Source organism: Lolium perenne, chromosome 4 (assembly GCF_019359855.2).
Source record: "Lolium perenne isolate Kyuss_39 chromosome 4, Kyuss_2.0, whole genome shotgun sequence".
In the NCBI taxonomy this organism is placed as follows: domain Eukaryota; kingdom Viridiplantae; phylum Streptophyta; class Magnoliopsida; order Poales; family Poaceae; genus Lolium; species Lolium perenne.
In genome coordinates, this window is record NC_067247.2 from 118,144,261 (window position 1) to 118,171,305 (window position 27,045).

Here is a 27,045-nt window from a genome sequence, read left to right on the forward strand (position 1 = left end):
GCACCAATACCATTGTCTTGGCCCTTTGCTCAATGGGGACTTGATATGGTGGGTAAGTTACACAAATCCTGGCCAGGAGGAAAGGAGTACATGCTAGTAGCTGTCGATAAGTTTACAAAGTGGATAGAAGCGAAGCCGATAAATTCACCAGATGGAGCATCCGCAGTAAAATTCGTAAAAGGCCTCGTCTTCAGATTTGGAGTGCCCCACAGCATCGTCACAGACAACGGCAGCAACTTCACATCCCATGAATTCAAAGATTATTGCGAAGAGGTGGGTATTAAGCTGAACTTTGCGTCAGTTGCACATCCTCAAACCAATGGGCAAGTCGAGAAAGCCAATGGCATCATCTGCAATGGTATCAAGAAGCGCTTGTTAGGACCACTCGGAAAAAGCTCGACATACCTGGCCGGAAGAACTACCAAGCGTGTTGTGGAGCATCCGAACAACACCAAACACAAAGCAACGCAGGAAACTCCGTTTTTCCTGGTTCATGGAGCAGAAGCAGTACTACCAATCGAGATAGAGCACAACTCTCCACGTGTCGCTGAATATGATGAAGAAACGTCGAGAAGAGTGCTAGAAGACGACGTCGACGCACTTGATGAAGCCCGAGATGAAGTATTATCTCGGGTAACCAAATATCAACAGGACTTGAAGAATTACCACAGTCGACGTTTGCGGCCAAGATCTTTTTCAGGTGGGAGACCTAGTTCTTCGGCTCACGCAAAAAGTCATGAAAAACTGGAGTCACCTTGGCTTGGCCCGTACATGGTCTCGGAAGGAAGTGGAGGAGGAGGATTCTGAATACAGGAGTCGAAGACAGGGGTGGAGGAGCCAAACCTGGAACGTGGCGCAACTTAGGCGTGTTTACGCCTAGAGTCAAAATATAGTCTTTGTAAAGCTTCAATGTACTGAAACGCCCGCGAGTTTTCAGACGCACTCTTTTCCTTTTTCGGGGCACCGAGTGGGGCCGGAGAAGGTTTTTAATGAGGCGGGCTCGCGGTGCTGCAATATAATAAAGATAGTGACAATATAACTTTTCTTCTTTATCGACATGACCAAAGTCTTCGCTCCGACGAATTTCAATATAGTTCATCGACAAAAGGAAAAACTTGCCTTGGTATTCAAATACCTCGTGAGTCAACAAAAATACAAAATAGTACTCAATAAAAAGCTTGGGGGCTCATATTCGCCTTAAATATATAAATGCCTTGGTTCAAAACCTCGCAAGTATACAAATATAGTAAAGAGTCACCGAAACACTCGGGGGCTAAACAAACAGAGAAATATAATGATTGCTTTACAATATAGTCATGGATTACAAAGAAAAAATATCTACAAGAAGAAACTAACTAGTCTTGATTCAATATGTCATCAAGAGTAACCCTGTTTTCCTCAGGAGCAGCACCAAGAAAATCGGCATAATGGCCATCGGCAAAAAAGTCGGCATCCATCCGAAGTAGGTCTTCAATCATCTCTTCGGCTATAGGCGTAACCTTCGTGTTAATCCTGTCAACACCAACTCTCCGACGTTTTACTTTTTGGTGAACCTTCTCGACAACCTGGGTAAGGTCAAGCTTCGAGTGGCAGATTTGGAGCATGATAAGAGCAAATCCGCGCCAGCTACTAGTTGAGCTTTGACAAAATCATGGATACTGCGAGCATCCTTGAACCTTTCCATCAATTCAGGAAGAGTTTTTGGTTGGACGTTAGAGGAAACATGGAGTTGTAAACCATGGACAAGGTCTTGGTACAGAAGTCAAGGAAATCGCGAGTTTGAGAGGCGCGATCTTGAAATCTGACAATTTGGCGGGTCCTCTCTGGGGTAGCCCAAAACAACGAACCATGGTCCAGGGAAAGATTAACAAGGAGGGTTGTCCTAGCATTTACCCTCTCTTCCTCGGCAGCAGCATCAACAAAGGCACCTATCAAAACAAAGAAGTGGAAACCTCTAAGAAACAGTAGCATGAAGATAAAAAATATCAGCGGACGAAACAGGCATACCCGACATATCTCAGACTGGCTTCATTCATTAATTCGAGCATGAAATTTTCTCGAGTAGTTGCCTTTTCAGCCTCGGAAGCAGCAATTTCCTTAGCAGCCACGGCTTCGTGAGCTTGTTGAAGAGCAATTTTTTCGGCTTCAGATGACTTACGAGATTGCTCCATCATCACAAGTGTTTGCTTCTTCGCATACTGAAGTTGTTGCCGAAGTTCATCCAGTTCTTGCGACAAGGTATCGTCGACAGGTGCAGTATCAGCAAAAGCTCTCCTCGCACGAGAAGAAGGCGATACATTGGAAGGAGCGGAAGTTGGAGTATAGTTATCAAATATCAACTGAAATTTAGACAAGACAACATCAAATGACAGATAGAGTTTTTCATTAATTTCTTGGAATCATTACAAGGGCACTACAGTAGAGCTAAAGAAATGAGTGTCGCCAAAACAACTACTTTGGCAACAAAAGCAAAAGAAACAGAAAAAGAAACAAGGAGGCATGCAACTAGACCTCCGGCCTCGAGGAGCTAGGAGTCGAAGCTGGCTTGATCCCCAGATACGCCAAGATCTTCTTAGTGTTGGGCTTGGCTGCCTTGATCAGCGACCTCCATCTCGAATGCTCTATCTGGCTGGTGTCGCCAACCTTCATCCAATCAAGCGTCTGTTGGCTGTCAGCAACCAGGGCAACAGTACTCTCGACAGCAACCTTCATATTCTCCTGACGCATCTTCAATCCCAGGTCTTCCGACGAATTGAAAAGCTTGGCAAGGGCAAGGAAAGTCGAAGGTTCCTCTTTCTTCGGGAAGAAGTAGGGGAACAACGCCGACAAACTTGCACTGGCATTGGCCACGCCTTCACGAATTTCGCGCCCATGGAACTCCAGAAGAGAAAGTGCATCAAGGAGAGGGTCATTGACGGGATTCTCCAGATCAAAATCTTGGTTTGTTTGGGCTGCCACACGAGACAAACCATTAGTCAAAAACCAAGAAACAGGAAGTACAATAGAAGGGGTTGATGATATTACTCAGCGTACGTCGACTTTGCGACTTCAGACGCTTGATGATCTCTTGTTCACGCACAGTTTGTGCAGTTTTCTGCTCATCTAAGGCAGATTCGGCATCTTTGAGCCTTCTCTGCAGCTCCTCGACACTAGCAGCTTTCACCTTGGCTTCATCAACCTCGGCCTTGGCTTTGCTAGCAGCAAGTTCAGCTTTCTTGCGAGCCGCCTCACTTTGCTCGAGTTTTTGAGCAAGTGCGTCGACACGTTCGTTGGCCTCTGAAAGTTTTTCTGTCGAGATATGAAAAAGAAAGAAAAGAAAGATCAAAAAATAGCGACAAGCAACAGGAATAGAAAGTCAAAGAAAAATAGCAAGTATAAAAGTCGTTACCTTCGGCTCTGGCGGCATATTCACGGTACCCAACAAATTGGGACCCGATCCGAAGAAGCTCTTTGATCATTGGCTGTTCAAAGGTAAGTACATCAAAAGAAACGTCGGCATGAAAAAGAGAAAAGGTGTGAAAAAACAAAATAAGGAAAATATAGATGCCGACAAACTTACATCATCTAAGAGCAGAGTCGACGAACTGCCCAACTGAGGGGCAGGATCAACAATCTTTTCAACCCGTGCCCTTTTTGGTGAAGGGGCACGGGGGCTCGAAGGAGGAGTAGATGTATCAACATTTTGTTGAGGAGGCGACGATTCCTCCCCTTCAACTGGTTTTTCTGAAATAACTAAAGTATGTGACGTGCTCGTTCGAGCAGCCACATCTAAAGTTGGTGTTTCTTCATCATCACTGTGACAAAATAGTGGCAGCATAAAAAGCAAGGCAAAATAAAATTCTTCAAATAGAAAAGGAAAAGAGCAAGGAACCTACGAGCTGATGATACTCTCGATATATGGATCATAAGCTGCTTTTCGAGGTGAAGGAGCAGTTTCTTCGGGTTTCGAGGTCCCGGAATCTTCGGCATTGCTCCTTTTCCTTTTGCTCTTCGGAGAAACAGCAGGAGGAGGAGATTGTGCTGATGTTGTATCTTCAGAGGCAGCATCTTTCTCAGTAGATCCCGCAGATTTTCGAGAATCTGCGGGTTCATTCACAAAAGAGGGGGTCTCCTGGTTGACATCATCGACAACGGCTCTTTCTTCGACCTCTCCATCCTCAGGAAGAGGAGGAAGGGAAGCCATAGTAGGATGATTCTACAAAGAAATAGTGACAAAAGAGAATAAGTGAGATACCACTGCAAATAAGATACGAGGAACAGTTCAAAACAAGATAAAACTTCGAGAAGACAAAATACCTCGGGAAGAGGATTGGAAGCACTGTATGGTTCCACTCGACAGAGGAGGGAATAGGATCCTTCTTGCCTAATCGAGAAATTGTTCGAACCAAATTTTCCAAGTCCTTTACAGAAAGATCACTGGAGATTCTGTTGGCGTCATTTTCACCAGTATACGTCCAAAGGGGATTTTTGCGAGCACGAAGAGGCTGCACTCTAATCCTAAGGAAGTAGGCAGTAATTTGAACACCAGATAGCTCTTTGCCTCGAGTGTTTTGAAGATGACGGATACGAGCCATGAGCGCCTCTCGTCGCTTTTTCTCTTCTTCGAAGCTTCGGCATCCCAGAACGGCGACGCTGAATCGGCACTTCCGTCGAAAGGAACTATGTTGTGCTCCACAGAATTGGCGCTTTCTTCGTGGATGTAGAGCCATCTCTTGCGCCATCCTTGGACAGAGTCGGGAAACTTGACGTCGAAGTAATCGACATCAGTGCGGACACAGATAACAACGCCACCTATGTTATAGGTGACGTTGTGAGAGCCATTGCGGCGGAGGCAGAAAATACGCTTCCACAGAGCCCAATTAGGAGGGACTCCGAGGAAGCATTCGCAGAGGGTGATAAAAATAGAAATGTGGAGGATGGAATTGGGAGTCAGTTGGTGCAGCTGAATCCCATAAACAAAGAGAAGACCGCGGAGAAAATCATGAATTGGGGTAGAGAGGCCACGGATGAGATGATCAACAAAACTAACCCGATACTCCATTGGAGGCTTGGGGTAGCTTTCTTCGCTAGGAAAGCGGATGGCGTCCTCCTTCGTCATGAGGCCGAGCCTCTTCAGCGTGTTGATGTCTTGATTGGAGATTTTGGATCTCTCCCACTCAAAATCCTCGGCGGCCATCTTGGATTCCGGCGTCTGTGGCGAAGTCGAGACGCGTGCGCGGTGGCATCAACGGCAGTGGGCAGAGCAATGTATGTGCGTACGGAAGATTGGAGAGAGTTGGGCGCAGGGAAGTTTTGCGAAAAGGAACAGGTGAGCGGCGCAAGCGAGGGATGAACGAAGGTTGAAGAAGGGTTTATATAAGATTCGGGTGAAGCGGTGTGCCGTTGGATGAAGAAATCGTGTGGTGAGGATGGATCTTCTAGACACAAGGGCAAAAGAGTATTTTTACTGAAATAGGCGTTACCGTACGTGCGCCGGGAAAGCGGAGGACGTGTGTCCACTACTTGCACGACGTGTCAACGTGGTGAAAGCAATGGACCCACAGGACAGAAAATTCACGACTACTTGTCAAGGATGAAGTAAATTTGATTAAGTGAAGAATGTCGACAAGGAAGTATTCAGAGATTGGCGACAGGATGAAATATTCAATACTTCGGGAGCCTTTGATCAAATACAAGTTTTTGCCCAAATGCTCGGGGCTACTCCGACAAAAAGTAAAATTTCGAGTATGACAATATAGAAAATGTTGAGCCTACAACCAAGCACAAGTTCTTGGCTGTAGCCTCGGGGGCTACTCCCATCGGGAGCGCTGTTCGCGCACCCGAGAAATATAAAAATAAAGAGAGAAAAGAAGAAGAAGAGGAAAGAGTTCATATTGCGAAATAATGACAAAATAGCGACAAGGTGGAATAAAATGTTGAGCCTACAACCAAGCACAAGTTCTTGGCTGTAGCCTCGGGGGCTACTCCCATCGGGAACGCTGTTCGCGTGCCCGATGAAATTAACAAAGGAAAAATAGAAGAGCAAGAGAGTATATTTCGAGTTATAATTAACTCTACATATACTCCCATCGGGAGAACAATATAAGTCATATTTGACTCAATAAAATGTGCCATTCCAACAGCCGGAAAAGCACTCGACAATATATTCTCAGGACGCCAAAGTTGCGATCAATTTCTGAATGCCGCAAATTTGCGAAGGTAAGACCCCAGAATCCATTCTGCTGGGCGTGGCATCGCCAAAGACTGCGCTCTGCTACTTTTATCCGTATCAACAGATACGAAGAAAAATCCTAACGGACGCGTTAGGTACCCGATAAATTTGACCGGGACTCGACGAGAATGGTAAGACCTTAAGCGGCACCTGTCGAAGTTTACACCGATATCCCGAGATCATGTCCAGGGACGTGATTTTGAAGTAGGTTTTTGCGGATTGCCACTAGAGCAGTTAACTAGTACACGATCCGTCGAGGATGAACTAGCCCCAATTACCAATATCCCTGTACAATATAGAATTTTATGAGAAGAAATATAGAAAGTTAAGGCTTTCGGGTAAAAATAAACAGTGGAGATTTTCCCTGACTTTACAATTCAAGCAAAATCTCGGGGGCTACTGACATAGGCATCCCAAATGGGCCTGCCGAATATAGTACCCGGGGTTTATTGAAGGCCCACTACCCGAAGAATAAGAAGATTCGGGAGCCCAAGATGCGTTTAAGGAAGAAATAGAGTTGTAATAGGAAGTGTTGTTTGTAATCTGGCGGGACGAGTTAGAAACCGTCCCGGACTCTGTAAACTTGTATAGCACGAGTCCCTCGGCTTCACCTCATATATAAGGGGGAGTCGAGGGACAAAAGAGAGGACCGAATCATTGTCTGCAAACCCTAGTTTTCACAATCGTCGAGTACTTTTCGGCTGAAACCTTCGAGATCTACTTACCCTCTACTTCTAACTAAACCCTAGCCTACAATCCATAGGCATTGACAAGTTAATCCCTTGTCATCCCCTTCTTCATCGACAACTTATCAGGTCACCTCTAGTGAAACTATATTTTTATTCCGTCACATCTTATGTGCTTTACTTGGAGCGTCTTTATGTTTTTTTTTTGTTTTTGTTTGAATAAAATCGGATCCTAGCATTCCTTGTGTGGGAGAGAGACACGCACCGCTGTTGCATATGAACACATGGGTTCTTAGTTTTACTCTTAATGTTCATGGCGAAGGTTGAAACTGCTTCGTTTATTGTTATATGGTTGGAAACAGAAAATGCTTCATGTGGTAGTTGTCATAATGTCTTGAATAATTTGATACTTGGCAATTGTTGTGCTCAAATAGATCATGTTTAAGCTCTTGCATCTTGTACTTTGCACCTATTAATGAAGAAATGCTGTAGAGCTTGTTGACATTTGGTTTGCATGATTGGTCTCTCTAAAGTCTAGATATTTTCTGGTGAGGGTTTGAACAACAAGGAAGACAGTGTAGAGTCTTATAATGCTTGCAATATGTTCTTATGTAAGTTTTGCTGTACCGGTTTATACTTGTGTTTGCTTCAAACAACCTTGCTAGCCTAAGCCTTGTATTGAGAGGGATTACTTCTCGTGCATCCAAAAACCTTTAGCCAAAAACTACGCCATTTGTGTCCACCATACCTACCTACTACATGGTATTTTTCTGCCATTCCAAAGTAAATTGCTTGAGTGCTACCTTTAAAATTCCATTCTTTGTCTTTCCAATATATAGCTCATGGGAAAAATAGATTAAAAACTATTGTGGTATTGAATATGTATTTATGTATCTTATTTCTTATAAGTTGCTTGTTGAGCGATAACCATGTTCCTGGGGATGCCATCAACTATTTCACCTCTGTTGAATATCATGTGAGTTGCTATGCATGTTCGTCTTGTCTGAAGTAAGGGTGATTTATCATGATCAAATGGTTTGAGTATGCATATTGTTATAGAAGAATATCGGGCCGCTAACTAAAGCCATGATCCATGGTGGAAGTTTCAGTTTGGACAACAATCCTCAATCTCATATGATAATATTATTTGTTGTTGAATGCTTATGCATTAAAGAGGTGTCCATTATATGTTGTCTATGTTGTCCCGGTATGGATGTCTAAGTTGAGAATAATCAAAAGCAAGAAATCCAATGCGAGCTTTCTCCTTAGACCTTTGTACAGGCGGCATAGAGGTACCCCTTTGTGACACTTGGTTGAAACATATGCTATGCAATGATAATCCATGTAAATCCAAGCTAATTAGGACAAGGTGCGGGCACTATTGGTAATCTATGCATGAGGCTTGCAACTTATAAGATATCTTATGCATAACACATATGAATTATTACTACCGTTGACAAAATTGTTTCTATGCTTTCAAAATAAAAGCTCTAGCACAAATATAGCAATCCATGCTTCCCTCTGCAAAGGGCCATTCTTCTACTTTTATGTTGAGTCAGTTCACCTACTTCTTTCTATCTTAGAAGCAAACACTTGTGTCAACTGTGTGCATTGATTCCTACATACTTGCTTATTTGCATTCATCATATTACTTTGTGTTGACAATTATCCATGAGATAAACATGTTGAAGTTGCAAGAAACTGCTGAAACTTATATCTTCCTTTGTGTTGCTTCAAAACTTTCTACTAAGAATTTATTGCTTTATGAGTTAACTCCTATGCAAGTCTTATTGATGCTTGTCTTGAAAGTACTATTCATGAAAAGTCTTTGCTATATGATTCAGTTGTTTAATCATTGTCTTTACCATTGCTTCGAATCACTTCATTCATTACGTATGCTTTACAATAGTATTGATCAAGATTATGATAGCATGTCACTTCAGAAATTATCTTTGTTATCGTTTACCTACTCGAGGGCGAGTAGGAACTAAGCTTGGGGATGCTTGATACGTCTCAAATGTACCTATAATTTCTTATGTTCCATGCTACTTTTATGATGATACTCACATGTTTTATACACACTTTATGTCATATTTATGCATTTTCCGGCACTAACCTATTGACAAGATGCCGAAGAGCCAGTTGCTGTTTTCTGCTGTTTTTGGTTTCAGAAATCCTACAAAGGAAATATTCTTGGAATTGGACGAAATCAACGCCCAGGGTCTTATTTTTCCGCGAAGCTTCCAGAAGACCGAAATGATTACGAAGTGGGGCGACGAGGCGCCGCCACGCCAGGGCCGCACGGCCAAGGGTGGGGTCGCGCCGCCCTAGTGTGTGGGGCCCTCGCGCCGCCTCCAACCCTACCCTTCCGCCTACTTAAAGCATTCGTCGCGAAAACCCCAGTACTGAGAGCCACGATACGGAAAACCTTCCAGAGACGCCGCCGCCAACAATCCCATCTCGGGGGATTCAGGAGATCGCCTCCGGCACCCTGCCGGAGAGGGGAATCATCTCCCGGAGGACTCTTCATCACCATGATCACCTCCGGATTTATGTGTGAGTAGTTCACCCCTAGACTATGGGTCCATAGCAGTAGCTAGATGGTTGTCTTCTCCTCATGTGCTATCATTGTTCGATCTTGTGAGCTGCCTAACATGATCAAGATCATCTATTTGTAATGCTACATGTTGTGTTTGTTGGGATCCGATGAATATGGAATACTATGTTATGTTGATTATCAATCTATCATATATGTGTTGTTTATGATCTTGCATGCTCTCCGTTGCTAGTAGAGGCTCTGGCCAAGTTGATACTTGTAACTCCAAGAGGGAGTATTTATGCTCGATAGTGGGTTCATGCCTCCATTTAATCTGGGACAGTGACGGAAAGTTCTAAGGTTGTGGATGTGTTGTTGCCACTAGGGATAAAACATCAATGCTTTGTCTAAGGATATTTTTGTTGATTACATTACGCACCATACTTAATGCAATTGTCTGTTGTTTGCAACTTAATACTGGAAGGGGTGCGGATGCTAACCTGAAGGTGGAATTTTTAGGCATAGATGCATGCTGGATAGCGGTCTATGTACTTTGTCGTAATGCCCAATTGAATTTCACACTACTCATCATGATATGTATGTGCATTGTTATGCCCTCTTTATTTGTCAATTGCCCAACTGTAATTTGTTCACCCAACATGCTATATCTTATTGGAGAGACACCACTAGTGAACTGTGGACCCCGGTCCATTCTTTTACATCGAATACAATCTACTGCAAACATTGTTCTTTACTGTTCTTCGCATACAAACATCATTTTCCACACCATACATTTAATCCTTTGTTACAGCAAGCCAGTGAGATTGACAACCTCACTGTTATGTTGGGGCAAAGTACTTTGATTGTGTTGTGCAGGTTCCACGTTGGCGCCGGAATCCCTGGTGTTGCACCGCACTACACTCCGTCACCAACAACCTTCACGTGCTTCTTGACTCCTACTGGTTTGATAACCTTGGTTTCTTACCGAGGGAAAACTTGCTGCTGTACGCATCACACCTTCCTCTTGGGTTTCCCAACGGACGTGTGCTTTACGCGTATCAGTGTTCAAATCCTTCACACTCAAACCCCACCAAAGCAACAAATGCTAGGATGAGATTAGAGATGAAGAACAAAGAGGAAATCAACAAATGACTCCAAGATCTAGATCCAAAGGGTTCTCCTCACTTAGAGGAGAAATGGATCGGTGGGGATTGTAGATCTAGATCTCCTCTCTTAGATCCCTCAAGAATGAGCAAGAATCATGGGGGGATCAAAAGATAGGGCAAGTTCTTCAAAGTCAACAATGGAGGTGACATAGGCATCCCATATGGGCCTGCCAAATAAGGTACCCGGGGATAACTGAAGGCCCATAACCCGAAGTTTATGAAGCTCGGAAGCCCAGCAAACACGATATGGAAAATAGATATATTAGGAAGTCTTGTTGTAATATGAGAAGGACTCGTGTAAATCTTCCAAACATTGTAACCTTGTACGATACGAAAGCCTCGCCTCTAGCTCCTATATAAAGGGGAGCCGAGGGAGAAAGAAAGGATCGAATAATTGTCAACACACACCCTAGTTTTTCATAGTCAAGCACCTTTTCGTCTGAAACCTTCGAGATCTACTTGCGCTCTACTTTCCCCAAAACCCTAGTCTACAACTTGTAGGAATTGACAAGTTAATAGCTTGTCAATTGGCGCCATCTGTGGGAATTGGAGGCGCCAAGGAGCTGATCTCGATGGCACGTTCAACATCAACGACATCATCAGTGGCAAGCAACGCGATGGACGGAGGTAAACAGGTCAAACCTGATCTCGTCGATTTTGTTCCTCACCCTCCCGCCCATTTGCATGCATATGCCGATCTGGAGGAGTCAATGGAGATGACGTTCTGGAGCTTCCGCTTCCGCGTCGGGAAAGAAGGATCGCATCGCCTGGCGGCACCGATTTTTTCGGGACCGTTAGCAACCAATTCCGATTTTTCGGGATCAACAGCATCAATCGAGTCAGGCGACAAAGAGACTTCGTCGGAAAGCTACGTCAAACCCGCCGCCAGTGGAGAACTCGCCGATCTGCTCGGTGGGATGTCTTTCGGGTCTTTACGGATTCTGATCTGGACAGCGACTCGGAGAGCATCGACAGTTTTGACTTCATCGAAATATCTACTTCTATTCGGGAGGTCTTCGCCGATCGTTACGATGGTGTCACCGACCCCGAAGATGAAAACATAATGACAAAATATCATCAAGTATGTGCAATTGGTGACTCAAGTTGCCAGGAGGATGAAACATCAGAGGCTTTCGATGATTTGGGAAATCCATACATCGATCCCGCTGATCTCACATGAGGATTAGTAAATAAATATGTCGGGCCCACACCGCGTGAGAAATTACAACTTCCGCAGGAAGCCTAGGACAGAGCAATAAGAGCCATGAATGGCACAGAGCCGATGACCACTACATCTACATTACAAGAGCTGCAAGCGTATTAATATAGACTCGCTCGTGCCAGACGAGAGATAGAAAAAGAAAAGGTTGTACTTGAGCAGAGAAAAGCTACAGCCTCAGCGTCGAGTAGGCGCAGAGCCAACCTGAGCCAACACTCATGAACCGCAGGAGATAGTCACCGAGCAACACGCGTGAGAGGAAGATCTCGGCTAGGTAATGTGTCTAAGCACGAAAGAGTGAACCTGATACAGAACCTCGACATATCATTTATGTTGATAGATACAAGAGGGCACATCATCCCCAAAACACCGGAAGAAGGATATATGGCGACACATGCTTTCATATTAGCATCTAAGCCACCTGCAGGAGATCCCAGGGAAGCATTGTACAACATGGCCATGGCAGGAGTTGGAGTCATTGGGACAGCGATACAAGGAGCGAGTGCACCGCAACCCGATAGCACACCAAGGAAAAATAATCCTCAACCTACTTCGGCTGCGCGAGATCCTCATCGAGTTGGGGACCCAAGAGACACGACGATACAAGCTCGAGTCGATAGAGCACGACAGGAGAGAAGAGAACATCGGCAATCACCAGAAGTCGACGAAGAGGATATGTGCGGGCTCCCTTGTTTGACGAGTCTGTAAAACTCAGGTTCCTTCTGGGTTTAAGTTACCCGATAATTATAAAAAGTTCGATGGCTTGCAAGACCCAGAGGATTAGCTGGTAGATTACCCGGAAATGGTGAAGTTAACAGGAGGAACTCGAGCAACTGCCATGGAGAGCATCCAGGTTTACCTCAGTGGAGCCGCAAGATCGTGGATAAAGAAATTACTGGAAGGATCCATCGACAGCTGGGAGACTTTCGAGGACCTATTCGTGAAAAACTTCCATCAACGTGCAAGAAACCCGCGTCAATAGAAGTGTTGAGGGCATGCAAACAGAAGTATGACGAACTAATGAGGGTGTACATCCAGCGATGGAACATCATAAAAAATTCGGTAGAAAATATATGTGACGAAAGAGCAATCGACGCATTTGTCGCGGGGATCCGAAGAAGAGACTTAATCGAGGATTTGGGCAGATCCAGGCCAAGAACAATAGCAGATCTCATGGAGATAGCAAATGTTGGGCGGATGGTGAAGATGTTGTTCATAATAAATGGCACAGATCACCCGAAGAAGATCGCAACAGAAACAACAACCAAAATAGGCGACGATATTCTCGTCAGTTCTCAGATTATGACGGTCCCAGCCAAGTGGCGGCTGGCTTCCGAGGAAACAGTGGAGGAAATCATCGGGGTGATTACCAGAGAGGTAACGAGCAACACAATGATCATCAAGATGCGCCAAGCTCCAACATACAAAATAATCGGCCAAGGTTCCCGAGGCCATACAATATATCACCCGAAGATCTTCTGAAAGGGCCATGCCAGATGCACTTTTTCATCGACAGTGATGGAAAAAGACAGTCACGGCACCTTCAGAAGGACTGTCGAACATTCCTAGCTCTGCATAGATATGCGGAGCATACAAATGCACAAGCAGCAAACAAGGTACCAAGAAGCGAGGTTCACCTGCCACCACCACCCACAGTTACTAGTGAAAATCAACATCAGTTGCAGTTGGCGGTAGCTCCAACAAACAACAATCCTTACATTGACACAACAGGAGCAGTGTTGATGATTCAGAAAGGGAGACCCTCGAATAGGACGCAAAAGGTAATTTCGCGACAGGTATACATGGCAGAGAAGATGCCTCCACCAACCATCGAGTACCTCAATTGGTCGGGACATGACATATGATTTACTCAAGCGGATCAACCACCCCAAGTACCACGACCAGGACAAGCAACCATGATTTTACCGGAAGTGATCGCTGGATTCGAGGTCTCACGTATATTCATAGATGGAGGGAGCATCTTGAATCTCATATACGCGGACACTTTGAGGAAGATGAATATCTCTCTGGCAAATCTGACTCCAACATATACACGCTTTCATGGCGTCACACCAGAGAAGCCGAAGTATCCTTTGGGAAAGATAAACCTTGACGTGCAATCTGGAACTCGAGAAAACTACAGGAGGGAGAAGTTGGAGTTTGAGGTTATCGATTTTCCATCACAGTATCACGCTATATTGGGTCGACCTGCGTATGCCAGATTCATGTTTGTACCGCATTACACATACTTGCTATGGAGGATTCCTGGTCCCAAAGGCCCAATCACAGTGAAGGGAAGTTTTTCTCTAGCAGATAAATGTGACAAGGACTTTCATAAGCTTTCCGAAACTTTCGGGATGCAAGCTGAGTATGCAACTTCTAGACTCACCACCGACTACGACGTGCTACCCGACGGAGGAAGGCTGCTCAAGGAGCAAACCTTCGACACCTTTAAGAATTCCAAGGAAGTGCAGATTCACCCGACGGATCCTAAGAACACGACAGCTATTGCAACAAACATGGATAGTGCATAGGAAAGCGGGCTCGTCGAGTTCCTCCGTGAGCGCTGGGAAATCTTCGCATGGTGTCTAGCTGACATGCCAGGAGTACCCGGGGAACTTTCCGAGCACCCCCTTAATTTGGATCCAAGGGCTAGGCCAATCCGACAACATTTGCGGCCTTTCTCGGAGCCAAACCGCAAAGCTATGCTATCAGAGATTAATCGACTTCGAGAAGCAAATTTCATCAAGGAACTACATACAGAGGCCACATGGGTCGCTAACCCAGTTCTGGTCCTGAAGAAAAACACGGATGTCCTTCGCATGTGCGTCGACTTCACGTGACTCAATAAATATTCTCCAAAGGATCACTTTCCCCTCCCGAGGATCGATTAAATTATTGACTCAACAGCGGGATACGAATGTATTTCCTTCATGGACGCGTATTCTGGTTACAACCAGATCCGCCTAAAAGAGGAAGATGAAGTCAAAACAGCTTTTGTAACCCCTTGTGGCGTGTTTTGTTACAGAACAATGCCCTTCAGGTTGAAAACGTGGGAGCTACCTATCAGAGGATGATGCAGAAGTGCCTCGCCATACAGATTGTCAAGAACGTTCAAGTATATATCGATGACGTTGTCATAGCAACAAAGCAAGGGTCATCTCTGATCGATGATCTTAGAGAAACCTTCGATAACCTCGACAAGTTTCACCTCAAGATAAACCCGATGAAGTGCTCCTTTGGTGTTTTTGCGGGAGAACTCCTGGGGTACTTGGTATCTGCTAGAGGAATCGAGGCAAATCCCGAAAAAATACAGGCCATCGTGACGATGAGGAAGCCAACCAACCTCAAGGAGATACAGCAGATCACAGACCGTTTCGCAGCTTTGAGCAGGTTTGTCGCCAGGCTAGGAGAAAAAGTGCTACCCTTCTACGCGCTCATCAAGCAAGGAGTAAAGTTCGAGTGTAACGAAGAAGCAGACAAAACTTTTGAGCATCTGAAGCGCACAATTTTGACACCCCCGGTGTTGGTGGCTCCGAAGGAAAAAGAACCACTCTTGCTATATGATACGTCTCCGACGTATCGATAATTTCTTATGTTCCATGCCACATTATTGATGTTATCTATATGTTTTATGCACACTTTATGTCATATTCGTGCATTTTCTGGAACTAACCTATTAACAAGATGCCGAAGTGCCAGTTCCTGTTTTCTGCTGTTTTTGGTTTCAGAAATCCTAGTAACGAAATATTCTCAGAATTGGACGAAATCAACGCCCAGGTTCCTATTTTCACCGGAAGCATCCAGAACACACGAGAAGGACCAGAGGGGGGGCACAGGCCCACCAAACCCTAGGCCGGCGCGGCCAGGGGGGGCCCGCGCCACCCTATGGTGTGGGCACCCCTTCGACCCTCCTGCGCCGCCTCTTCGCCTATTTAAAGCCTCCGTCGCGAAAACCCTGAGGCGTTCGACGAAACCCACAGAAACCTTCCAGAGCCGCCGCCATCGTGAAGCCAAGATCTGGGGGACAGGAGTCTCTGTTCCGGCACGCCGCCGGAACGGGGAAGTGCCCCCGGAAGGCTTCTCCATCGACACCGCTGCCATCTCCATCGCCATCTTCATCACCGCTGCTGCTCCCATGAGGAGGGAGTAGTTCTCCATCGAGGCTCGGGGCTGTACCGGTAGCTATGTGGTTCATCTCTCCCATGTACCTCAATACAATAATCTCATGAGCTGCTTTACATGATTGAGATTCATATGAGTTTTGTATCACTATTCATCTATGTGCTACTCTAGCAATGTTATTAAAGTAGTTCTATTCCTCCTGCACGTGTGTAAAGGTGACAGTGTGTGCACCGTGTTAGTACTTGGTTTATGCTATGATCATGATCTCTTGTAGATTGCGAAGTTAACTATTGCTATGATAATATTGATGTGATCTATTCCTCCTACATATGCATGAAGGTGACAGTGTGCATGCTATGTTAGTACTTGGTTTAGTCTTTTGATCTATCTTACACTATAAGGTTACTTAAATATGAACAAATTGTGGAGCTTGTTAACTCCGGCATTGAGGGTTCGTGTAATCCTACGCAATGCGTTCATCATCCAACAAAAGTGTAGAGTATGCATTTATCTATTCTGTTATGTGATCAATGTTGAGAGTGTCCACTAGTGAAAGTCTAATCCCTAGGCCTTGTTCCTAAATACTGCTGCGTTACTACTGCTTGTTTACTGTTTTACTGTGTTACTACTGCTGCAATACTACCACCATCAACTACACGCCAGCAAGCTATTTTACGCACCGTTGCTACTGCTCATATATATTCATACCACCTGTATTTCACTATCTCTTCGCCGAACTAGTGCACCTATTAGGTGTGTTGGGGACACAAGAGACTTCTTGCTTTGTGGTTGCAGGGTTGCATGAGAGGGATATCTTTGACCTCTTCCTCCCTGAGTTCGATAAACCTTGGGTGATCCACTTAAGGGAAAACTTGCTGCTGTTCTACAAACCTCTACTCTTGGAGGCCCAACACTGTCTACAGGAAAAGGAGGGGGAAGTAGACATCAAGCTATTTTCTGGCGCCGTTGCCGGGGAGGAAAGGTAAAAGGTACTCACACTCCGGACCTCGGCTACCAAGCTATTTTCCGGCGCCGTAAGTACTCAAAGCTATTTCCTTTAGATCCTGCAATTGCAACTTTTTGTTTCTTGTTTACGCTAGTAAGGCATAATGGACAACAATGAGCTTTTTACTCTATTTCCTGATTTAAGACATGGATGGTTTGATCCGAAAATTAAAAAAACCATGGAACATATTAGTATGAACACTTTGAACACCATTGTTGCTAATGATATGGAAAATTCTAAGCTTGGGGAAGCTGGTTTTGATGAGCATGATCTTTTTAGTCCCCCAAGCATTGAGGAGAAAATTTACTTTGATGATACTTTGCCTCCTATTTATGATGATTATAATGATATTGGTCTTTTGGTTCCACCTACTATGGAGAGTAAATTTTGTTGTGATTATACTATGCCTCCAACACTTGATGAGAATAATAATGATAGCTACTTTGTTGAATTTGCTCCCACTGCAACTAATAAAATTGATTATGCTTATGTGGAGAGTAATAATTTTATGCATGAGACTCATGATAAGAATGCTTTATGTGATAGTTATATTGTTGAGTTTGCTCATGTTGCTACTGAAAGTTATTATGAGAGAGGAAAATATGGTTGTAGAAATTTTCATGTTACTAAAATACCTCTCTATGTGCTGAAATTTTTGAAACTACACTTGTTTTATCTTCCTATGCTTGTTACTTTGCTCTTCATGAACTTGTTTATTTACAAGATTCCTATGCATAGGAAGCATGTTAGACTTAAATATGTTTTGGATTTGCTTCTTGATGCTCTCTTTTGCTTCAAATACTATTTCTTGCAACTGCATCATTAAAACTGCTGAGCCCATCTTAATGGCTATAAAGAAAGAACTTCTTGGGAGATAACCCATGTGTTATTTTGCTACAGTACTTTATTTTATATTTGTGTCTTGGAAGTTGTTTACTACTGTAGCAACCTCTCCTTATCTTAGTTTTGTGTTTTGTTGTGCTAAGTAAAGTCTTTGATAGTAAAGTCAATACTAGATTTGGATTACTGCGCAGAAACTGTTTTCTTGCTGTCACGAATCTGGGCCTAATTCTCTGTAGGTAACTCAGAAAATTATGCCAATTTACGTGAGTGATCCTCAGATATGTACGCAACTTTCATTCAATTTGAGCATTTTCATCTGAGCAAGTCTGGTGCCATTTTAAAATTCGTCTTTACGGACTGTTCTGTTTTGACAGATTCTGCCTTTTATTTCGCATTGCTTCTTTCGCTGTGTTGGGTGGATTTCTTTGTTCCATTACCTTCCAGTAGCTTTGGGCAATGTCCAGAAGTGTTAATAATGATTGTGTCACCTCTGAACATGTGAGTTTTTGATTATGCACTAACCCTCTAATGAGTTTGCTTTGAGTTTGGTGTGGAGGAAGTTTTCAAGGGTCAAGAGAGGAGGATGATATACTATGGTCAAGAAGAGTGAAAAGTCTAAGCTTGGGGATGCCCCGGTGGTTCATCCCTGCATATTTCAAGAAGACTCAAGCATCTAAGCTTGGGGATGCCCAAGGCATCCCCTTCTTCATCGACAAATTATCAGGTTCCTTCTCTTGAAACTATATTTTTATTCGGTCACATCTTATGTACTTTACTTGGAGCGTCTGTGTGCTTTTGTTTTTGTTTGTGTTTGAATAAAATGGATCCTAGCATTCACTTTATGGGAGAGAGACATGCTCCGCTGTAGCATATGGACAAGTATGTCCTTAGGCTCTACTCATAGTATTCATGGCGAAGTTTCTCCTTCGTTAAATTGTTATATGGTTGGAATTGGAAAATGATACATGTAGTAATTGCTATTAATGTCTTGGGTAATGTGATACTTGGAAATTGTTGTGCTCATGTTTAAGCTCTTGCATCATATGCTTTGCACCCATTAATGAAGAAATACATAGAGCATGCTAAAATTTGGTTTGCATATTTGGTTTCTCTAAGGTCTAGATAATATCTAGTATTGAGTTTTGAACAACAAGGAAGACGGTGTAGAGTCTTATAATGTTTACAATATGTCTTTTATGTGAGTTTTGCTGCACCGGTTCATCCTTGTGTTTGTTTCAAACAACCTTGCTAGCCTAAACCTTGTATCGAGAGGGAATACTTCTCATGCATCCAAAATACTTGAGCCAACCACTATGCCATTTGTGTCCACCATACCTACCTACTACATGGTATTTTCTGCCATTCCAAGTAAATACTTCGTGTGCTACCTTTAAACAATTCAAAATGCTTCTTAATTTGTGTCAATGTTTTATAGCTCATGAGGAAGTATGTGGTGTTTTATCTTTCGATCTTGTCATTTACTTTTGACAGACTTTCACAATGGACTAGTGGCTTCATCCGCTTATCCAATAATTTTGCAAAAAGAGCTGGCAATGGGGTTCCCAACCCCAATTAATTACAACTTGCATTAATAATTCTCTTCACATGTTTTGCTCTGATTCATCAGCAAGCAACTTAATTTTGCAAATAGACACTCCTCCATGGTATGAGATTGATGGTAGGCACCCGAGGATTCGGTTAGCCATGGCTTGTGTAAGCAAAGGTTGGGAGGAGTGTCACCCATAAATAAAAACTAAAATACATGTGTAAACAAAAGAGAAGAGGGATGATCTACCTTGCTGGTAGAGATAACGTCCTTCATGGGAGCCGCTCTTGAAAGTCTGGTTGGCGAGGTAGTTAGAGTACCCATTACCATTCGTTGACAACAACAAACACCTCTCAAAACTTTACTTTTATGCTCTCTATATGATTTTAAAACTTGAAAAGCTCTAGCACATGATTTATCCCTGCTTCCCTCTGCGAAGGGCCATTCTTTTACTTTTATTGTTGAGTACGTTCACCTATTTCTCTCCACCTCAAGAAGCAAACACTTGTGTGAACTGTGCATTGATTCCTACATACTTGCATATTGCATTTGTTATATTACTTTGCATTGACAACTATCCATGAGATATACATGTTATAAGTTGAAAGCAACCGCTGAAACTTCATCTTCCTTTGTGTTGCTTCAATGCCTCTACTTTGAATTATTGCTTTATGAGTTAACTCTTATGCAAGACTTATTGATGCTTGTCTTTAAGTACTATTCATGAAAAATCTTTGCTTTATGATTCAGTTGTTTACTCATGTCATTACCATTGTTTTGATCGCTGCATTCACTACATATGCTTTACAAATAGTATGATCAAGTTTATAATGGCATGTCACTCCAGAAATTATCTGTGTTATCATTTTACCTGCTCAGGACGAGCAGAACTAAGCTTGGGGATGCTGATACGTCTCCGACGTATCGATAATTTCTTATGTTCCATGCCACATTATTGATGTTATCTACATGTTTTATGCACACTTTATGTCATATTCGTGCATTTTCTGGAACTAACCTATTAACAAGATGCCGAAGTGCCAGTTCCTGTTTTCTGCTGTTTTTGGTTTCAGAAATCCTAGTAACGAAATATTCTCGGAATTGGACGAAATCAACGCCCAGGTTCCTATTTTCACCGGAAGCATCCAGAACACACGAGAAGGACCAGAGGGGGGGCACAGGCCCACCAAACCCTAGGCCGGCGCGGCCAGGGGGGGCCCACGCCACCCTATGGTGTGGGCACCCCTTCGACCCTCCTGCGCCGCCTCTTCGCCTATTTAAAGCCTCCGTCGCGAAAACCCTGAGGCGTTCGACGAAACCCACAGAAACCTTCCAGAGCCGCCGCCATCGCGAAGCCAAGATCTGGGGGACAGGAGTCTCTGTTCCGGAACGCCGCCGGAACGGGGAAGTGCCCCCGGAAGGCTTCTCCATCGACACCGCTGCCATCTCCATCGCCATCTTCATCACCGCTCTTGCTCCCATGAGGAGGGAGTAGTTCTCCATCGAGGCTCGGGGCTGTACCGGTAGCTATGTGGTTCATCTCTCCCATGTACCTCAATACAATAATCTCATGAGCTGCTTTACATGATTGAGATTCATATGAGTTTTGTATCACTATTCATCTATGTGCTACTCTAGCAATGTTATTAAAGTAGTTCTATTCCTCCTGCACGTGTGTAAAGGTGACAGTGTGTGCACCGTGTTAGTACTTGGTTTATGCTATGATCATGATCTCTTGTAGATTGCGAAGTTAACTATTGCTATGATAATATTGATGTGATCTATTCCTCCTACATATGCATGAAGGTGACAGTGTGCATGCTATGTTAGTACTTGGTTTAGTCTTTTGATCTATCTTACACTATAAGGTTACTTAAATATGAACAAATTGTGGAGCTTGTTAACTCTGGCATTGAGGGTTCGTGTAATCCTACGCAATGCGTTCATCATCCAACAAAAGTGTAGAGTATGCATTTATCTATTCTGTTATGTGATCAATGTTGAGAGTGTCCACTAGTGAAAGTCTAATCCCTAGGCCTTGTTCCTAAATACTGCTGCGTTACTACTGCTTGTTTACTGTTTTACTATGTTACTACTGCTGCAATACTACCACCATCAACTACACGCCAGCAAGCTATTTTCTGGCACCGTTGCTACTGCTCATATATATTCATACCACCTGTATTTCACTATCTCTTCGCCGAACTAGTGCACCTATTAGGTGTGTTGGGGACACAAGAGACTTCTTGCTTTGTGGTTGCAGGGTTGCATGAGAGGGATATCTTTGACCTCTTCCTCCCTGAGTTCGATAAACCTTGGGTGATCCACTTAAGGGAAAACTTGCTGCTGTTCTACAAACCTCTGCTCTTGGAGGCCCAACACTGTCTACAGGAAAAGTAGGGGGAAGTAGACATCACTATACATTGTGGCCACCCCTCAGGTGGTCAACACAGTTATCGTGGTGGAACGAGAAGAAGAAGGGAAGATTCATGGAGTGTAGCGGCCAGTATACTTCATCAGTGAGGTGCTATCACCATCCAAGCAACGTTAACCATGGGAAAGGTATCACCTTGAGCTGGATCAAACGTGGTCGAAGCGAGAGTGGAAGAACCGACCATTGGAGAAGAGTCCAGCTCAGCATCAGTCGAGGAAGCCGGTCAACCGGGCCAGGGGCCAGGCCATCTGGTCCAGGGGCCGGTCAGACCGGGCCATAGGCCGGACCGTCCGGCCAGCACCGGATCGTGCGCCGGGCTGACACAGGGACGAGTCCAGGACATACAGAACCTGCCCCCAGTTGTCACCGGAGCAGGAGCCGGTCCGTGCCGGGGAGGCCGGTCCACAGGCCGGCGTGGCCGGACGTGAGGCCGGACCGTCCGGTCCAAACCGGACCGTACGCCGGGCCAGCACCGGGAGAAGCTGGAGACCTCCTTGGATAGTGCCCGATTGGCACCGGTACAGGAGCCAGTTTGCGCCGGGCTAGCCGGTGGCACGGCCAGTCCAGCTGGACCTTAGGCCGGGCGGGCACCGAGCGACAGTGTCAGAATACGCAGGACCCCTGAAGACCTTTTCTTTTCTTTAAAATAGAAAATGCTCCCGAACTCCGATTTACATGAAACCAATTTTTTTTGAAATATGGAGACTCCTCACAGAAATGGTGAAGACGTCCAAACTCGAAAACGCAATAGAAGATGCATGCGGATTCCGTTTTCGATGAACTTGGGCTTGTTGTAAAGCTAGCAACAAGCTCAAGAACCTCACACAGAGAAACACCAAGAAGTAATAGGGATATGCAAAGTATGGAAAAGGTTAAGTTCCCTAAGACGATGTGATCAAGTTACCCAAACGAAAGCTCCTCTTGATAGTCCGGCTATCTATCCTATAACCTGGTCTCCCAACAACCATCTTGAGACCGGTAAAAGGAAAACCTAGCAAGGCCATACCTTTGCCTTGCGCATCCCGTTTGATCTTGATGAGAACTCTTCAAGCTCCACTCAAGCTGGAATGCCTTACTTGATCATTGTTGCTTCGTGAAGACTCACAAATGCTCCCCCATACACAATGATGGGAAAGATCCATTGATGCACATTTTCACATGTCCATTATCACCAAATGGACGACAAGCTTCAATCATGTGATCCCCTTGAGATGCTCAACTTTAACTTGCCCAACTCAATCTTGATGACGATCACCACTTGATGTCATCCTCTCATGGGTTATATGAGATTTCACTTTTGATGCATGCCCATGAAAAGATACCTAAACCACGTAGACAACACAAGGTCACATATATAATGGGTTAGTTCATGAAGCATAATTGACAAGGCTTACCATACCACATGAATTCACGTGGCACATTCTTCATGCTTCATGTGTTGACCAAACTTGAATCTATTCTTCGTTCTTTGTATTGGTAAACCTTGTATCTTCTCATGCTCTATCATACTATCTTGAGGTGTATAAAGAACTCTTCATTTGTTTGCATGCTCTCAATCATAGTCAACCATAGCTCAACTCATGAGCCTATCATGACACCGACTTAGAGCCATATCTTGAGTTCTTCACTTGGAATCAAGCACTCAAGATCTTGATCATTCATTGCTTAACACAAAAGCTAGAGCATGGATAATGTTGAGTTCCACATAAGAACTCCATCTTCATTTCTTCTTCTTGATCATATCACATATATGACTTCAAATCGATGATCTTGATGCCAATACTGAAGGTATATCTTTTATCATCATGGCATCCATACTTGAATCCAACACATGGACTACAAGTAGTAACTATGGAATATCCCTTCATATGAACTCAATGAAAACATTAGTTCATAGGGGTTGTCATTAATTATCAAAACCACACATAGGGGCAATGTACCCTTACAGAGGCCAAGTGTGAAGAGGACGCCGCGGTGGTGGAGGCGATCGACAGGTCGCTCAACGACCTCGTCCCCGCCGACAACGCACTCCCCATCGACGCTGCACTCGACTGGTCTAGGCGGGACTGTGAGCGGCAGGAGGCGGAGTAGTAGCATCGCCTGCTGGACTTGGCTGCCGCGCGGCAACGCGCCATCCGCGCCGCCGCTGCAACGAACGTCGCACCCAAGCCCATGCCGCTGATCAAGCTCGAGGAGAGCAGCGACGACAAGCTCCACCGGCTGACGCCGCCACGCGACGACCCTGGTGCTGGCTCAAGTCGTTGGTACGAGGCGCCGCCGGCCAAGGACGCCGACAACTCGAGCGACAACGATGACGGCGGTGACTACACGGCCTTCTACCGCCATTTTGGCATGTAGAAGGCCGTTATTAATTTTTGTTTATATTTCCATCTGGCCGAATTCAAATATATGTACGAACTCGGCCTATATATGTACGAACTCGTCTATATATGTTAAATATCTTTAAATTTCGCCTATGTTTGAACGAATTTCGCCTTGTTTTGTCTGAATTCGTCATTATTTGTCAAAAAAATTCATTCATCCTGAACTTGCCGCTGGGAAAATGGGCCTCCCCAAGGCCAAAAAATTACATCCATCCGGCGCTAAGTAGCGCTGGATTTTGACCTGAGGAGCCCCAACGGCTGGAGATGCTCTAAGGTTTGTCTCTACCGCCTCCACACATTTCAGACCTTAAATTTCTCAGTTATGTTTCGTTTGAATTAGCGGTTGCGCCTTTCACATTGTTCCTTTGGGTCTTGAGGCAACCTAGCGGATCGATGCGTTTTTCCCCCTCTGTCATAGACGCCATGTCGTTAATGACGGTACGCCCCTTTCCGCATCGGCCCAAGCCTTTCTGTGATGGACCTTGCTATGCTCGTTAAAAATAGTATTTATATTAATTTGGATCATAACATAAAATTGTATATCAATTTGAGTCACTGAAAAGTGTTCTATTAAGAGAGGATTTTGATCGCGAAAGGGCAATGCCCAATGTTCTTACCATATATCTTATCGCACAAAATACTTAATATAGTCCATCTCCTTGGTGAAGTGGTAGGCAGGGAAGCAAAATTATACAGGTTTTGCACCTTTGATTATCCAGATATACACTTTTATTTGCCATACTACCGGAGCCATCCTCCCAACACCAATGAGAAGCTACCTTAGTCTGGCGGACTGCCTCGGGATTTACCTAAAGTGTCCGTCGGTACAGTATGCCGATCCATCTGACAGATCCATTCAGGATTGTAACAGAAATAGATTAGATGGGAGAGAGATGGAGGTGAGGCGATGACCTCCAGGGGTCGATCACCATGTCATATATATAGAAGCCAATGCGGCTAGGGTTTACAAGAGATAAACATCAACTCTAACCAACTATTAGATACTAACTAACTTGGTAGCTATCTAATCTAGGCTAACAGCCATACGTTAGCTGTACAATCCTAACCATCTAACAGCCTCCCTCAATCTCAACGTGGTACTACCATGTTCAGATTGTTTCTAAATTTTACAAAGGATTGTACAGCAAGAGGTTTTGTCAGTATATCCGCGAGTTGATCATGTGTAGAAACGAATCGCACATCGAGAGCTTTGCGCGCCACCCTTTCTCTGACAAAGTGGTAGTCTACTTCGATATGCTTGGTTCGAGCATGAAAGATGGGATTGACCGCCAAGTAGGTTGCACTGAGATTATCACACCATAGACTTGGAGCACGTCTCAAGAAAATCCCAAGTTCTTTCAACAGCCCTTGAATCCACATGATTTCAGCTGTCGCATTTGCTACTGACTTGTACTCGGCTTCTGTGCTTGAACGTGACACGGTGGGCTGCTTTCTGGAACTCCATGAAACAAGATTGGGTCCAAGAAACACTGCATGCCCGCCTGTTGAACGCCGATCATCCGGACACCCTGCCCAATCGGCATCAGCAAAACCACTGAGTAACAGGGAGGAGGACTTCTGAAGTGAGAGCCCGAAATTCTGTGTTTGCTTGAGGTAGCGTAGAATCCGTTTTACAGCAATCCAATGGACATCTGTTGGAGACTGTAAAAATTGACAGACTTTGTTGACGCTGAACGAGATATCAGGTCGTGTTAGAGTGAGGTACTGCAGTGCCCCCACCACACTTCTGTACCGCGTGGCATCGCCTGGTGGCAGTACTGTTCCGTCCAGCCGAGAGAGCTTCTCGCTAGTAGCCATCGGTGTGGATACTCCCTTTGCTTGTTGCATATTTGTACGCGTAAGCAAGTCTGTTATGTACTTTTTTTGAGCCAAAACAATACCGTCAGGAGTGGGCTTCACTTCTATGCCAAGGAAGAAACTCAGTGTGCCAAGGTCTTTGACAGGGAACTCCTTGCGCAGCTGGCCGAGGAGCTGATCAGCTGCCTGCACAGTGGAGCTTACGACGATGATGTCGTCCACGTATACCAGCATGAAGATGGTGACCGTCTTGTGGCTGTAGATGAACAAAGAGACATCGGCTTTGGAAGGCACAAATCCGAGTTCCTGCAACTTCCCGCTGAGCCGTGCGAACCATGCACGCGGCGCCTGTTTTAATCCATACAGGGATTTCTCGAGCTTGCACACGTGCTGAGGATGGCGCCGATCAATGAAGCCTGGAGGCTGAACCATATAGACCTCCTCCTCGAGGTAGCCATGGAGAAAGGCGTTGTCAACGTCGAGTTGCCGCATGTGCCACCCCTGCGTCACGGCGAGGGAGAGGATGACACGAATAGTGGTAGCCTTGACCACGGGGCTGAAGGTGTCGTCGTAGTCGATGCCGTGACGCTGCTTGAACCCTTTGGCAACGAGGCGTGCTTTGAAACGCTCAATGCTGCCATCGGGATTTTGCTTGACCTTGAAAACCCACCGGCTGTCGATAAGGTTGACGCCAGGTGGTGCAGGAACGAGGCGCCAGGTCTTGTTGCGATGCAGAGCTGTGAGCTCGGCGTCCATGGCGGCACGCCAGCGCGGGTCGTCTAGCGCAGCGGCGAGAGAAGGAGGTTCGAGGTCCTCTGAGCGTATGGCAGAGTATGTGACCGTGCCATCCGTCCGCTGTTTCGGCATGGAGATGCCGCTCCGAAGACGCGTGCGCATCGTGTGCGTGCGAGGGGCCGCGGGTGGTGAGGGTGGTGCCGAGTCACTAGGCCCACTATTAGCTGTTGACGAAGCCGGGGACGAGGAGTCTTGGGCCGAGCTGCTGGAGCTGGAGGACGCAGAGCCAGGCTCCCCGTCTGTATGTTGATCGACGTCTGCTGCATGGCGATCGTC

At 45.0% G+C, this 27,045-nt stretch overlaps 1 protein-coding gene across 1 annotated transcript; it reads right to left on the reverse strand.

Moving 5' to 3' along the window:
- Positions 1-2,366: 2,366 nt before the first annotated feature.
- On the reverse strand, positions 2,367-3,832 carry LOC139830516 (uncharacterized). Its single transcript, XM_071818751.1, has 4 exons — positions 3,560-3,832; positions 3,389-3,461; positions 3,025-3,288; positions 2,367-2,951 (listed from the first exon to the last, which is right to left on the reverse strand). Exons 1-4 carry the CDS (start codon positions 3,815-3,817, stop codon positions 2,506-2,508), a joined length of 1,041 nt encoding a protein of 346 aa, XP_071674852.1. The 5' UTR covers positions 3,818-3,832; the 3' UTR covers positions 2,367-2,505.
- Positions 3,833-27,045: the final 23,213 nt, after the last annotated feature.

Bases quoted from the DNA above. Each gene is read 5' to 3' on its own strand.
- LOC139830516 (XM_071818751.1), bottom strand. From the start codon at position 3,817: ATGCTGCCACTATTTTGTCACAGTGATGATGAAGAAACACCAACTTTA. The intron at 3,289-3,388 runs GTAACGACTTTT...ATATCTCGACAG, and splicing joins ATATGCCGCCAGAGCCGAAG to AAAAACTTTCAGAGGCCAAC. The intron at 2,952-3,024 runs GTAATATCATCA...CTCGTGTGGCAG, and splicing joins GCAAAGTCGACGTACGCTGA to CCCAAACAAACCAAGATTTT.